This window comes from Sturnira hondurensis, unplaced genomic scaffold (genome assembly GCF_014824575.4).
Source record: "Sturnira hondurensis isolate 20B ecotype Veracruz unplaced genomic scaffold, ASM1482457v3 Scaffold0006849, whole genome shotgun sequence".
Lineage (NCBI taxonomy): Eukaryota > Metazoa > Chordata > Mammalia > Chiroptera > Phyllostomidae > Sturnira > Sturnira hondurensis.
Genome location: NW_028079480.1, coordinates 1,701,062 through 1,717,409, shown reverse-complemented (window position 1 = coordinate 1,717,409; position 16,348 = coordinate 1,701,062). Strand labels below are relative to the sequence as shown.

Below are 16,348 nucleotides of genomic sequence, written 5' to 3'. Positions count from 1 at the left end.
AGGTATTTTATAAGAAGCAATATAGTGTTACAAGCATGGAGCTAGTCTGCCTGGATTTTGATCCAGCTGTGCAACTTACCTTACTTCATGATGTCAGGCAAGTTACTTTACTCAGTTTCTGACATTATAGGAACTGTAATGCTGGTTATGTGACTTAAATCATGTAATACGCTGAAAATAATTATTATGCTCTTTGCAATAAAAGAAAAGTCAAGTTCTAAGAGGTGGATACAGAAACAAATTCTGAAGGTTTTGCATAGAGAAAACTCAGAATTCAGGGGAAAACTATAAATCCTGGAGCTCTCCTTGATCACAACTTGAAGCTCAGGAGCTAAATAAGATGAGTAATACAGGAGATCATCTCTGTGGCTATGGCCCCCAGCACATGAGAGGCAAGTATTACTTAATTATTTGATATTTGGGTAATAAAGGGAAACATATGTCTTGTAACTGAAAGGGGTAATTGAATCACCTGTATGGACCCTTGCTGAATGGTTCATTTGGTGAAATAAATGTTTAAGACATCCCCATAAATGTAGTTAAAGAATTCAGTACTTCTAGTTAGCTGTGGCAATAATTTGGTTTAATAGAGATATGTCAAAAGAGCTTAAAGAGAATTTGGAGTCTGTGGCTAGAAATAAATGATAAAGATTTATTCAAGGGTCTTAGAGTTTGCAAACCAGAAACACAACTAAGCAAAAACCCATTAAGTATTTTCCAAACAATTAAGAAAAGTTAAAAGTTCTTATATAGTGAAAAATGCATTCTTCAGAATAATCAATTTTGCATTCTTAACCCTACAATCAGCTCAAGGTAGTTAGTATTCAGTCAGATGTCAGGAGATATGGATGAGGATGCTAGCTGGTCTAGAAGATCGGTGCCAGGAGCCCTGGTCACATCTGTAGTCTGAATAATAGATGTCAGATCTATGCCACATAGTCTGGATACATAAGCCATTCAGGCATTCTTAGGAGGTCTGGTGTATGTCCAGGTATTGATACAAAATGAATTGTAGTATGTCCAGGCATTGAGGCAGGACTGGAAAGTCCAAAAGTTTAAGTTTCCAGGCTAGTTGAAACAAGACTGGAATAATTTCCTTATGCCTCAACTGACTTGATTTTTAGTAATTTAGCAGTTTGATTATGGTGACTCCATTTTATTTCCCTACCCTATTCTTCAGAATGATTATGAAATATTGGTTACTATGTAACATAGCCAGTCACCTCTTATGAAAACCCACACTCTCTCTTCTCGTTACTTTAATCACACACCAAAAAAAAAAAACCAACAACAAAAAAAACAAAACCCAAAACCAACATCAACGATAACCTCAGCAGTGATAAAGAAAATCAATCATTTGTTGATTGCTTTTTATGTATTAAGCACTATGCTAAATTCTTTACATACTTCTCATGATTGTTATTTAATCAATTAGGAATAATCATCTCTTTTAGGAAGAGATGATTATTCCCATTTTATAGATGAGAAAACTGAGGCTTAGAGAGTTAAGTAACTCATACAAAATAACTAATAAGCGTGAGACCAGGGTTCAAACTCCAGATTCAGATGTCTCTGATTCCCTCTTCTCTCCACTCTCCTGTAAGCCAGAGATTTAATTGAGTACATTCTTCAATACTTAGCTCATAGCACATGCCCCACTTAAGGCCTTTACTGACTCTCCAGCCTATCCTCTTGTTAAGAAGTTTTCAGCTCTGATTGCTGGCTCTTCTCCTCCCATTGCCTCAGAGACTTGTTTGTCTTCAGCTTGAGGGCAGGGACTCATTCTTCTCTTTACCACTAATAAAAATATACAGAGCATGAGATTTTAGTGATATAACAGTCAGACACTCTTACCTCAAACTTTTTTAGTCTGATGGGACCATATCTTTCCTCAGTTAACAAATAAACATTGAGCTTTGTGCCAGACTCTGTGTAAGCTGCACGAGGGCTGGGATTTTGAAAAAAACTTTTTATTTAGGTAGAGCAGGGATTTTTGTTTCTTTGCTTCACTGTCTCTCTAGCATCTAGAATATAGTAGGTGCTCAACAAATATTTAATGACCGAGTGCCAGATTGAATGAATTCAGATACAAAGATCAGATTTCTCCAGTCTTACAGCTGGTTCACAGTAGGTACTCAATTAGCGACTGAGTAGGTAGGCTTACTTTATTGAAAACTCCCAAATATTGCTCAGCAATTGAATGATAACAGCTGAGGGCGTGTCCGACTCGAGCTTGGCTCCTGAAGCATGCGCAATCCACACACACAAAAAGGGAAGAGCAAAAAAAAAAAAAAATGCGGAGGACGCGATTGCGTAGGCGCTGGTTCTGATTGGCTGCGGTTGGCGCGCGAGGGGTCGTTCCTACTCGTCGCCAAGTAAACAGGGAAGGTGGGGGCGGGGCCAAGAGGCACCGCGACCTGGTTGGCCAAGAGGGGGTTGGGGGGTGTTGCCGATTGGTCCCCTCACGGAGCTCAGCTGTGTGGAACGCGCCGGGTCCCGGAGCCGGCGGCCTGAGGAATGGACGAGACGAGCCCATTAGTGTCCCCGGAGCGGGGCCAACCCCCGGACTACACCTTTCCGTCCGGCTCAGGCGCTCACTTTCCGCAGGTACCTGGGGGCGCCGTACGAGTGGCGGCGGCGGCCGGCCCGGCCCTCTCTCCGCCTGGTTCGCCAGGCCACGACCGGGAGCGGCAGCCACTTCTGGATCGGGCCCGGGGTGCGGCGGCCCAGGGCCAGAACCAAACTGTGGCCGCTCAGGCCCAAGCCTTGGCCGCCCAGGCCGTGGCAGCTGCTCACGCCGCCCAGGCCCACCGCGAACGAAACGAGTTTCCCGAGGACCCGGAGTTCGAGGCGGTGGTGCGACAGGCCGAGGTGGCCATCGAGCGCTGCATCTTCCCTGAGCGCATCTACCAAGGCTCCAGCGGCAGCTACTTCGTCAAGGACCCTCAGGGGGTGAGAGCGGGGTAGGGATCGCGGCTGCCGACTGCGGTGAGGGCGGGCCTGGCCAGGGGAGTTTGGGGCTTCGCGCAGCCAGAGGGAGAAGGGGGTCCGAAAGAAAAGCTGCAAAAAGGAGCGACGTGATGGTGGGGAGCCCCCTTTCCAGGATTTTGGAGTGCCACGGAGGACTGGAGATGGAGATGCTCTGCGGAGTGAAGAAATAAATCAGAACCTGTTTGGTGGGGGAGGAAGGAGCGAAAAATTAAAAGAGGAAATTGACCAGATACAGGCGAGGGGCACAGCGGTTTGGTGAGGCAATCTGTTTCTGGACTGAGACGCACGGGGAGATGCTTTCTAGTAGGTTCTGTAGCTTTAAACCACAGACTTGAGCTTTGGTCCCATTTTTCTCTCTTTTCGGACCAGACCAGTGTTGTCGCTGTTAATTGAGAAGGACACACAGCAGGGACTCCTGAGGGTTCAGTTCCAGCCTTCTGTGCTGAGAGGATATCTCCTGCCACTTTTCCAGGTCTCTTATTGGCTGACGATGGTGATAGAGTGGCTGGAATCACCACTTTTCATCCAGGATTTTTTTCTTGGGGAAGTTACTCAAATCCCCTTTTATGGTTCCTCAAGCCTAGAATGGAGTTTTAGAATCACGGGACTGTCAGCTGCCGTTTCACTTTCATTTCTCTCCCAAGACCATCATATTGATGGTTTGGTTTTCAGCTAAGGCAGTGTTTGCTGACCTTTATTTTGTCCCTTGCATTTGATGAACGGCGGTTGGGATGGGATGGGGCATGGAGTGATTGATCAGGACAGCTGAGAGGTGACCTTTACCTTTTTTTGTTTTGTTTTTTTAACATGAGAAAAACAAATTTGATTTCCTAGGTTACAGGAGCCCCATAAACATGAGATCCAAGGCAGTCAGGCAGTTGAGGTTTATATGCCATCCTCAGCTAAGGGAGAGGGGTCCAGGGCTTCAAAGGGGAGGAGGGCGTTTCTTGGGGAAGTTAAGAGCAGCTATTTGATAATCAGATGTTTCACCTGTCCTGCATTAAGTCTTTCAGGTAAAAAAGTTCTCTCTGGTAATAGTTCATTTTCTGGGCCAGGCCTTCTACCTCAGTTCTTGTAGGCAGTAAGGGGGGGTGAAAGTTTTTCCTGCTAGGTCTTCATTGCCTTCAGCGCCAAACAGTCCACTTAACCTGCTCCACTTTTGACCCACCTTTGAAACTTCCCCCAGAAGTACAGCTCAAGAAGTTGAGTTGGTAGATTGCGCCATCTTATTGAACCTTATTGAACTATTCTCTTAGTCTTGAGAATAGGTCAGTTTAGTTAAAGTTGTTGCATTTCAGGAGGCAGTGTGCAGGTGGGCTCTCAAAGTTAGGCTTATTATTATACAGTAATTTATTTAATAAGAGGCAATTCTGTGGAAACAAAAGAAAATCAAAGGTTAATGATCAGAACAGACTATAGTCCCAGTTTCTGAGTTCTGAAGGCAGCCAGCTGAGATTTCAAATGTCCAGCTTGAAGCAGTTGGAGTGAGGGCAGGCAGTGGCAACATGATAGATGTTTCTGGTGATATTTGAATTGCCTACCTTTTTTTAAAGATTTTATTTATTTATTTTTAGAGAGAGGGGAAGGGAGAGAGAAAGCGAAGGAGAGAAAAATCCATTGGTTGCCTTTTGTACGAACTCACAACCCAGGCATGTACCCTGAGGGTGAGTCAAATCTGTGCCCCTTTGCTTTGTGGATGATGCCCACCAATCGAGCCGCATGGATTAGGACAGTGGTCTGCCTACCTCTGCTGTTTTGAGAACTTCAGAGGTGTCACTTGGGATATCAGAGGGTCAAAAAATACCAAGTCTTCTCTGCCAGGTGGGCCAGAATGGTTTAGTGCAGGGGTGTCCAGCCTGCAGCCCACAGGCCATATGCAGCCCAGGATGGCTGTGAATGAGGCCCAACACAAAATCCTGAATTTACTTAAAACATTATGAGATTTTTTTTCTTTTTTGTGATTACATGTCCCCGTGTATTTTTTTAAAGATTTTTTATTTATTTATCTTTAGAGAGGAAGGGAAGGACAGAAGGAGAGAAACATCAATGTATGGTTGCCTCTTGTGAGTCCCCTGCTGGGAACTGGCCTGCAACCCAGGCATGTGCCCTGACTGGGAATCAAACCTTGATTGTGTGGTTCGCAGGCCCGCGCTCAATCCACTGAGCTACACCGTCCAGGGCCCCGTGTATTTAATATGTTGCCCAAGATGACTATTCTTCCATTGTAGGCCCAGAGATGCCAAAAGTTTGGACACTTCTGATAAGTGAAAAAATGTATTACTGTTTTACTTATTAGAAAAATGGTGTTAAAGTTCTGTCAGATTTTCTCTGCATCTCGTGAATTTTTTTCAGTGGGTAATGTGCTATTTTGATAGGAGTGCTGAGTGGCAAGGATGGTAAGTCTTTAGAGAAAAAAGAAAAAGAACCAGAGAGCAATTTTGCCATCAACCCAGTTAACATTGACTGAGCTGGGGAAAGCTTTGAGAGTAAGAGGTCTTTACAAGTACCTCAAATAAAAGAGCAGTGAGTTCAATGGAAAGCTCAAGGGGGAGCACTTTGGAAAAAAAGAAAGCTGGGTGTCCTGAGATCTAAATGTTAGTCACATGCTTTCATTTTTTGATTGGGGAACTGGAATGACACAAAAGATATGAGTGATTTTTATTTTAGCTTGTTGACTGACTTTGCTAGGCACAGGAGCCGGAGGAAGGGTTTTGTTTTTCTCTTGTGACACTTCCAGCTCTGTTGGAAGTGTGTCAGACCTGCCGAGGAGTGATCAGGTGCTCCGACAGATCAGAGTAATGTGATCTCTCAGTTCTACCTAGCAGGTAAAGTACTACTGCCTCGGAATATAGGCCACAGAGAGTGACACACTTTGGGGATGTTTCTTGGTGATTTGCAGGATCCCAGTCTCTGTCATTTCCTGGCTACTGTCCTTTCTTAGAGGGGAGGCTAAAACATATATGACCAAACAAAACTTATTAATGTAACAGTCCTGCTCCCACTGGGGAGAACGTGGTTTAGAGCAGAGGCCCACTTTCTAAATACTGTGGTGTCACACTGGCCCACAGACTCACTGTAGTTGGTCTTGTCATCTTTGGCCCTGCTCCAAATGTGTTTATTTTACTTAATAAATACTTAGCACTTACTATGTGCCAGGTACTGGTTTAAATGCTTTACAACTAATAACTTACTTCTCATAATACCTGAGAAGTAGGTACTGTTATCATCCCCACAGATGATACCAAGGCATACAGTATGAGTAATTGGTTCAGTGTTTCACAGTAAGTGGGAGGCAGGTCCAGGCGAACAGACTTCAGAGGTCGTGCTCCTGAACAGTGTGATCTGCTGCCTCAGAGTTAGTCATCTGACTTTCTGGTGTTTCTTTTCAGTTACCATTTTGGTGAGAATTAAAGTTGACTGAGTGTGGCAGAAAATTTAAATTAATAATGACTCAAATAAAAGTACATTTAACTCTCACAGAAGTCTGTAGGCCACTCAGGGCTGGCACAGCATTTTACTTTATCAGGATGCAAACTCCTCCCATCTAGCTGATGAGCCATCCTTAGCCTGTGGCTTCCACTCGTGACCCAAGATGGCTACTCAGACTGCAGACATCTTACTTGCTCTTCTGGCCGTCAGAAAGAAAACAGGGAGCATCTGCCTGGTCCCTTCAGAATATTTCCTAGATGACGTCCCACGTTCATCGCTTATAGCCCACTGTCCAGAATTCAGCTGCAGGAGTGTTTGGGAACCGTAGTCTTCATTTTACCCAGCTAAACATGAGGGGTCCTGTGTCCAAGGAACGGGGGAATAGCAGTTTGTGTGACAGTTACATTTAGAAAAAGAGAGTCTGAAAATTTTTTGATGATAACAGTCCTGACACTGATTCTCATTTTAGGATGGTTTCTCCCTCAGGGCCGGCAGGCGGGGACCTGGAGCAGCAGTAAGGTGGAAAATGCTAGATCAGAAGTTGTGGTGGAGAGTACTCCTATTACCCTCCTCAGTTGCATCCTTGCACTTCAGGTCTCACACTCACCCACAAAATCATTTTTTGAGCATTTTCTGCTTTGTGAGTCTAGTAATAGTAGATATTCATATTGCCAAGAATCATATAATAGCATGTGATTCCCTAGTTTGTTGAGAAGATCAAATGAGATATACCTGAAAGCCCCTGGAATGGTTCCTGCTTAGTCAATCAGAGCATTTTGCTTTTAAGTTATATGCCCATTGACCTCTGGAGTCGGCTTTCTTGAATATATTAGCATTGAGACAGAAGTCATGATTTTGAGAAGATGCTTTCCTGACTACTGAGAATAGTAATAATTCATTAGATAACCCTCATTGGTATTTGCTTCAGAATTTTACATATACTACTCACATATTCTAGCAATTTGGCCTTACATTATCATTTTCAACCTTTTCTTTTTAAAGATTTTACTCACTTATCTTTAGAGGGGAAGGGAAAGATGGACGGGAATATCAATGTATGGTTGCCTCTCATGTGTCCTCTGCTGGGAATTGTCCTGCAACCCAGGCATGTGCCCTGACTGGGAATCGAACCACCATCTTTTTGTTTGTAGGCCCACGCTCAATCCACTGAGCTACACCAGCCAGGGCTCATTTTCAACCTTTTAAAATATTTTATTCACTAAGACTTTGTCATGATAACAATACAGTATATATTTTCATTTTTAAAATGTTAAAAATGTAACATTGGGCCCTGGTTGGCTTAGCTCAGTGGATCGAGCGCGGGCCTGCGAACCAGACGATCGCGGTTCGATTCCCAGTCAGGGCACATGCCTGGGTTGCAAACCGGTTCCTTGCAGGCCAACTCCCAGCAGGGGATGCGCAAAAGGCAACCATACATTGATGTTTCTCTCCCTCTCTCCTTCCCCTCTAAAAATAAATAAATAAATAAAATTTAAAAAAAAATGTAACATTGAATGTGCATCTTCTAGCTACCTGTGCCTTCCAAGAAATTCTGATGTCTGTACATTTGGTTGAGAACCACACTGATAGCCAAATAAAGAATAAGATCAGATAGAAGCATATTTTTACTAAAATGTTAAGAGGCAGTCAGCTTTGATTATAAATGAATATAATGTAATTTATATGTAGAACTACATATAAATGTAGTTCTTGAGATTTTTAGGTATCATCTACCAGGCCACAAGTTGTAACAGATGAGGCAGGTGGGGTCAAAGGCAGTGAGTATGAATATAGATACGGGCTAAATCTCTTCACTATACTCTATTTGGATCCCATCTTCTTTCAGGGTATCATGTATTTAGACTAACCCCTCCCTCTCTTTTGTAAGAGTTAATTTGTAAATAAGGCTTCTCTAAATTCATTCTAGTTTCCTTATGAGTATATAGTGGAGATTTCTAGAGGCTAAATGATGTGTGATATTGAAACATTTAATATTATGGAAGATGTGAGAATCCACTTGTCTTTTATAAGCCAGACATCAGAGAGATCTGCAAAAATATAAAACAATGCTGATCTTACCACAAATAATAAAAATTGTTTTCGAAAAATACTTTTTGAATAAAACATGTTCTTTATGTTGACATGTAGTGGGTTTATTTTTATTAAATTAATTCATAAAGGTGGGTTTTTTTTAGATTTTATTTATTTATTATTTTTAGAGGGGAAGGGAAGAAGAGAGGGAGAGAGAAATGTCAGTGTATGGTTGCCTCTCGTGGGTCTCCCACCGGGACCTGGCCTGCAACCCAGGCATGTGCCCCGACTGGGAATTGAACCGCGATCATGTGGTTCGCAGGCCCATGCTCAATCCACTGAGCCATACCAGCCAGGGCTCATAAAGGGTTTTAACATTTCAGTTTTAATTTCTTTTTTTTTATTTTCCAATTTTTTTTATTTAATTATTTTTCAAGTACAGTTTTCTGTCTATTACTCCCATCCCATCCCACCCCCCATCCTCCCCCCTCCCTTCCATTTCCACCCTTCTCAGTTGTTGTCCATGTATCCTTTATATAGGTTCCTCTAAATCCCTCCCTTATTTCCCCTGAAATTCCCTCTCCTCTCCCCTCTGGTCACTGTCAGCCTGTTCTCTATTTCAATGTCTTTGGTTATATTTTGCTTGCTTGTTTGTTTTGTTGTTTAGCTTCCTGTTAGAGGTGAGATCATATGGTATTTGTCCTTCAACACCTGGCTTATTTCACTCAGCATAATGCTTTCCAGTTCCATCCATGTTGTTGCAAAAGGTAGGAGCTCCTTCTTTCTTTCTGCAGCATAAAATTCCATTGTGTATATGTACCATAGTTTTTTGATCCATTCATTTACTGACGGGCACCTAGGTTGCTTCCAACTCTTGGCTATTGTAAATTGTGCTGCTATGAACATTGGGGTGCATAGGTTCTTTGGGATTGGTGTTTTAGGGTTCTTAGGATACAATCCCAGCAGTGGAATTGCTGGGTCAAAAGGCAAGTCCAATTTTAGTTTTCTGAGAAAATTCCATCCTGTTTTCCATAATGGTTGTACCAGTCTGCAATCCCACCAATAGTGGACCAGAGTCCCCTTTTCCTCACACCCTCTCCAACATTTGTTGTTTATTGCTTTGTTTATGATAGCCTTTCTCACCGGTGTAAAGTGGTATCTCATTGTAGTTTTAATTTGCATCTCTCTGATAGCTAGCGATATTGAGCATCTCTTCATGTGTCCCTGGATCCTCTGTATGTCCTCCTTGCAGAAGTGTCTGTTCAAGTCCTTTCCCCATTTTTTAATTGGGTTAGTTGTCTTCTTAGAGTGAAGTTTTAATTTCTACTACAGCAAATATAAATTTTACCCATATAAACAAAAGTTTTTGAGAGCCCTTCATGAGTTTTAAGAGTTTAAAGGGATCTTGAGGCCAAAAAGTTTGAAAACCGTCTACTTCATATTTACCGAACTTAAAAAAACTTATTAAAAGTTATTTCTGCACATTTCACTGCGTAATATGAGTGATGTGCTTGAAATGTCTTAGATTTTGGGCTCGTGGAGGAAAATGCCTCTTAGCATAGCATAGCACCCTAATACCCTCTTCCTTGTGGCTGGTGGGCAGATACAGGAGACCTCTGAAGGAAACCTGTAGACAGGATTGCAGGGTCCTCTTGCTTCCTTGTGCAGTTCCGTTTTTATCCCCAACGTCATGGATTGCTGCTACATAAGTTACTTGCATCTCACGCCCTTTGTTAGAAGGGGGTTAGTCAGTGGGTGTTAAGGAAAGGTGTTTTTAAAATATTAGTATCAAAGTGAAGCTTTCTTCTAAATGTAACCAAGGAATGGAAAGTATGTTACATGGTGAGAAAAATTAGGCAGTGCTCATTTTCTTAACCAAATATTGGTGGGTGTCTTTCCAATTTGAGTGGTTTTAGAGTTCGTTTTTTAAGATTAAGGAGAGTATTCTTGAGTATTCACTAACACAGTTGATTGTGTGAAGTGACCATTAGCTTTGGAGATCAGGCCAAGGTGGTTTTATGTATCCATCTAAGAAACCTGCAGAGTGCTCACACAGACTAGGTACTGAGCAAAAGTTAACAGAATTGAATTGGACTGAGGCCTATACTTAGTCCCGAAAGGCATTTGTCTCTTCTGTCTGAATGTCCTGTTCTTCCATCCTTCCCACCCTACCATTCTCTCATTTGTCCAGTCTAGACCTTATTGGTTTTTTTTTAATTTTTAAAAATATATTTTATTGATTATACCATTACAGTTGTTCTATTTCCCCCTCTTCATTCCCCTCCACACCCCTCCCCCACCATTCCCCCTTTAGTTTATGACCACGTGTCTCAAGTTCTTTAGATTCTATATTTCCCCTACTATTCTTGCCCCACCCATCTATTTTCTACCTACTGTCCATGCTATTTTCTGTACCTTCTTCCCCTTTCTCCTCTTCCCACTCCCCTGTTGCTAACCCTCCATGTGTTCTTCATTTCTATGGTCCCGCTCCTGATCTAGCTGTCCTCTTGGTTTGCTCTTGTTTTAGGTGTGGTTGTTCATAACTGTGAGTTTGCTGTCCTTTCACTGTTCATATGTTTTATCTTCTTTTTCTTTGATAAGTCCCTTTAACATTTCATATAATAAGGGCTTGGTGATGATTAACTCCTTGAATTTGACCTTATCTGAGAAGCACTTTATCTGCCCTTCCATTCTAAATGAAAGCTTTGCTGGATAGAGCAATCTTGGATGTAGGTCTTTGGATTTCAAGACTTGGAATACTTCCTTCCATCTCCTTCTTGCCTGTAGTCTCTTTTGAGAAATCCGCTGACAGTCTGATGGGCACTCCTTTGTAGTGACTGTCCCCTTATCTCTTGCTGCTTCTAGGATTCTCTCCTTCATTTTCATCTTGGCTAATGTAATTATGATGTGCCTTGGTGTGTTCCTTCTTGGGTCCAACTTCTTTGGGACTCTCTGAGCTTCCTGGATTTCCTGGCAGTCTATTTCCTTTGCCAGACTGGGGAAGTTCTCCTTTATTATTTGTTCAAATAAGTTTTCTGCTTGATGCTCTTCCTCTTCCCCTTCTGGTACCCCTATAATTTGGATGTTGGACTGTTTAAAGATGTCCTGGAGGTTCCTAAGCCTCTTCTCATTTTTTTGAATTCTTGTTTCTTCATTCTTTTCTGGTTGGATGTTGTGTTTCCTTCTGGTCCACTCCCTTGATCTGAGTCCCAGTTTCCTTTCCATCACTATTGGTTTCCTGTTCATTTCCCTTCATTTCAATTAGTTTAGCCTTCATATGTTCCTCTAATTTGTGACTATAATCAACCAGTTCTGTTAGCATCCTGATCACCAGTGTTTTGAACTGTGCATCTGAGAGGTTCGCTATTTCTTTTTCGCTTAGAGTTATGGGCTCTGGGGCTTTGAGTTCTTGAGCCATATTTTGGACTGTTCATGCCTGTTATGTTTGAGGAGCAGAGCCCTAGGTGTTCACTGGGGTGGGGCAACTCAGTCACTGGGTTGTGACGCTGTATGTGGGGGTGGGGTCAAAGGAAAGCAATGGCGCTCCCCTCTGCCACCTCCTGCCACTGGGGCTGGTGGTCCATCCCACTGCGCGTGAATGTGTGGCTGTGGTCAGCCTGCTGCCTTGCGCACTCACTGGGTTCACCCACTGGGGTCTGCGTGGTCCGTCTCACTGCTCACTCCTCTGCTGGTTTATTTGCGTGCGAATGTGTGACCGTGGTCAGCCTGCCCTGCACCCTCACTGGGTCCGTGCTGCTACCCCGGCTGCCTGGGTCGGGGCATCCTTCCTGCCCAACCCTGCTCTACTGCTGGCTTTGCCCCTCTTACCAGTCCCGGTTGAATGGTTCGTTGTTGGACTTCCGCATAATTTAATTTTTTGTTCTTTGGCTGCGTCTTTGTTTACTAAACCTTTGTTGTATTCAAACTTGGTTGTGGGAGAAGGCACAGTGTTTCCACCTACGCCTCCATCTTGGCGGAAGTCCTAGACCTTATTGTTTAATAAAACCCTTGTTGTTCTGAGATAACCATTATTACTAATGCTTTTAGAGTTGATGAAATGCTTTCTGATTCTCCTTCTGGTGGAAGGAAACTGAGAAGTTTGAAACGTTAGTCTGTAAATGATGCTTGGCTGCACTCTTGGTCTTCAGGTTCTGCTTTCTTTCAGTGGAAGTGTTTAAGCCTCAGCCCTGGCATTTTTCAGCCTCACTGGTGGTAGGAGTGTCTTGTTTTCCCTCTTGGGGACCAGCTTGCTGAACGCCACGTGGTGCCACATGGAACTGATTGTTGGGTTCTGGGACATGCCTCACATTCTCCTGTGGTTCACTGTCCAGATTCCGTAGAGTCCGTGGACTGATCAGGCATTGTCTGAGGGGTGAGCTAGTGTGCGATTCAGAGCCCAGGATTCCAGGGGAGCAAAGACAGAGGAAGATTGCTAACTTAGGCCTCTTGCTAGCTACTTGGAATAAGATTGTAATTCTGATTTACAATATAAATATATGCATTTGACTTTCTGACTTTCTCCAAGTGGATGAGTAACTTTGTTTACCCTTAAGACTAAATTGATTCTTTTGGAGAGAGAAAGAGAGTTTTGTCTTTTTCTAGCCCTGTCAATCCTTACCAGGCTTCTTGAAGGAACTAGCCTCATAATCAACCAAATATTGTTGGAGACGTGTGCGTGCCTAGCCAGTCCCTAATATGAATACTTAATGCAGACAGATGGCTGTATGTTTTCTGCTGTGACCTGCCATTCAGGAAGTGACACTTACAGGAAAATGTCTTATGACCCAGAGTAGCTTGAGTTGGTTGTGGGCTGAGGGGAGAGGGAGAGTCATATGAAGATGAATCACTTGGATAGCATATTTACTTCTCTTCCTTTGAAATGACCAGTTTGGGGACTGCAGGGAATGAGAAAAATGAAAAACAACCTCAGAGAGCTGACTGGTCTGGGGGAGTTTCTAGGTTGCAGGAGCATCCCGTATTTCCAAGCACCTTTGAGGATTAAATTGCTGTCTTCCAGATAAGTTGAATTTAATTTTTGTGGCCTCTCATGTCCTGGTCTCTTGCCTATCAGAATGACTTAAGAGAATCCCATTCTAACCAGGTAACAAATTCTTTTTTCTGCTGTGATTTTCTCTTCTGCTTTATTTTGTCATTTCTAAACTTTTTATTGTAAGGTTTCATAAACTTCCAGGGGGTGGGATAGTAAGGCTGATAGAGGAAATCAAAGGAATTTTCTTATCCTCATTCCATAATACTTTTTGAGTCTTTACAAATTCATGCGGAGCGATAGTATATTTGTATGTACCTTAGAAGTTGGGGTTTCATGGTATTTTAAAACTTGTACCGTAGCCCTGGCTGGTGTGGCTCAGTGGATTGAGTGGCGGCCTGTGAACTGAAAGATTGCTAGTTTGAGTCCCAGTCAGGGCACATGCCTGGGTTGTGGGCCAAGTCCCCAGCTGGGGGTGTATGAGAGGCAACCGATCCATGTATCTCTCGCACATCAATGTTTCTCTCCCTCTCCTCCTCCCTCCCTTCCCCTCTTTCTAAAAATACATAAATAAAATCTTTAAAAAATCTTTTCGTATCACATATACCGGACTTGGCACCTTCTTTGGCCACATCCCTTTTTATCAGCGGATCTCTTGGCTGCATACAGGAGCTGGTATGTTCTCCTTCTATACTGGGGAGACGCCAGTGTCTGACAGTAAGTACAGGTGGTCTGCCGTGCCCTCTTTCGGTATTCCTGCTGACCTGGTCTGTGAGCTACTTCAATCAGCTTGCCTTTAACACCTTTTCCTTTTGCCTGTGCAGAAGATCATCGCCGTCTTCAAACCCAAGAATGAAGAGCCATATGGGCACCTTAATCCTAAATGGACCAAGTGGCTGCAGAAGCTGTGCTGTCCCTGCTGCTTTGGCCGTGATTGCCTTGTCCTCAACCAGGGCTATCTCTCAGAGGCAGGGGCCAGCCTGGTGGACCAGAAACTGGAACTCAACATTGTACCACGTACAAAGGTCAGTGATCTGTCTCCAGGGGGTCTTACTGCCTGACCAGCGTTTTCCTGGGCCTAAGCCCTACATGTTATTGAGACCATTAGGTCCATTGAGGGCTCTTTATGGCCTGAGCTTAGGGTTCTCTGCCTTTTTTTTTTTTTTTTTTTTACAGGGGAGTGGTGTGGAGAGGTAGGTTTAGGTTCCTGATTGATCATCTGATGAAAGCTCTCCTGAGAAGGATACATATAAGATGCATACAATTTTAGGAAGTTTACCAACTTCCTTTGATGCATGTTTATGGGCTCCCTGTATCTTTGGATTCCAGATAATCCCAAACTGGTTAGAAACCTAGCTACTTCTGTGGCTCACTCTCTTAGATTTGCAAGCCATTCTAGGATTTAGATACAGTCTAGAATGGACTTACTGATGTCAGCTAAGCACTTACATAGGCACTTATGCATGCAGGACTAGAATGGACTGAGGGTTAGAGTAGAGATCTGGCCAGAACCCCTATAGCATAAGTGGCAAACACAAGGCCTGCAGGCTGAATCTGGCCTTCTACCTTGTTTTATCCAGCCCTGGCACTTTGTCTCTACCTGGCAGCGACACCGAGTTCTCGCTTAACTGTAAGGAGTAGTTACATTTATACAGCCCTAAAATTACATTCAGCCCTTTAAAGGCAACTGTAAGGCTGATGTGGCCCCCAGTGAAAGTGAGTTTGACACTCCTGCCCTATGGGGAACTAACATGGAATTCTCACTTTTCTTCATGCTATGGAAATCTGGTACTTGTCTAAACATAACAAAATTGGTGTCCCAGGAGGCAAGTTCACACTTAAAATGGATTTGCACATACATTATATGTGATATAGACTTAGTTGAGGTTCTAACGAAGGGTCTGGATCATACTCCTTTACCCCCCCAAAATGCTTAAATACAGAATTGATTGCATACCATATCAGGAAATGTATTGAGGCCAGGTTCAAAACCCCTGTAACTACAGGGTGTTCCATGAAACTTTCCAGGGATTATGAGGGGAAAGAATCTGCTAGTCAGCATATGACCACTTCAGGATGTCACCACCCATTGAGTATGTGGCTGTCCGAGGTTCAGTAACAACTTAAGGCGGAACTCTGATATGATGCCCTAAGGTTTTAGAGGTGTGTTTGTGGCACTGAGTCTTAACTCTCTTGGAGAATCCTAGGAAAGCTGTTGATCTTGTTCCCCCGCAAAGCACACTTATTTGCAATTACTGTTTTACATGTAGTTTTAGGAAATGCTTCGTAGACCAGTCGAAGTCTGTGCATTGACCTTGTAGGAACCATGCCTCTGGATTAAAAACTCCTGCTTGAGGTTTTCTTCACAGGTTTAGTTAGCTGGTTATACAAAGAAGACTGATCAGGAGACAGGACCTTCCCTTCAAACCTGTTTTGATGTTTTCCCAGGGTATTTTAGAAGAAAAGGTGTTTGTTGTGGGCATTTAACTGTGTCAGTTCCTTTGCCCCCAAACTCCAAACAATAAGCCAAGTAGTTTGTAAGTCTGTAGTAGTCAGGGAACATTTCCTGAAATATCCTTCTCCCATTCTCAGCACCTAGGAAAGTACTGTACCTACAGTAAGCATTCTGTAAGGACCAACTGAATCAGTGAGTGAGTATCAAACCATGAGAAACAATACCAGAGATTCTGCACCTTCAGGGCTAGGAGAGACTGATCGCAATTCTGGGTTTGTAGCCACCCCTTAACATCTAATTCACTTCCTGGCCTTGCGCAGCTCGCTCCGTCCCTTCGTGTGTTAGTCCTCTCTGTGTGCCTGTAATTAAGTAGGCACTCTGACCATCTTACAAAATAATTGATGCTCCTGTGATCTCCTGCCTAACTGGAAATTCTTCTACTACACACCTCCTAA

The 16,348-nt window shown here is 43.3% G+C and overlaps 1 protein-coding gene across 1 annotated transcript in view; it reads left to right on the top strand.

Moving 5' to 3' along the window:
* The first annotated feature begins 2,454 nt into the window (after positions 1–2,454).
* The window catches only part of PI4K2A (phosphatidylinositol 4-kinase type 2 alpha), a 30,165-nt gene continuing 16,271 nt past the window's right edge, over positions 2,455–16,348 (top strand). Inside the window, exons 1-2 of the mRNA XM_037050796.1 lie at positions 2,455–2,952; positions 14,263–14,463. Coding sequence (XP_036906691.1) covers positions 2,518–2,952; positions 14,263–14,463 — 636 coding nt within the window. The 5' untranslated portion in view covers positions 2,455–2,517. The remainder of the gene's footprint in view (positions 2,953–14,262; positions 14,464–16,348) is intronic.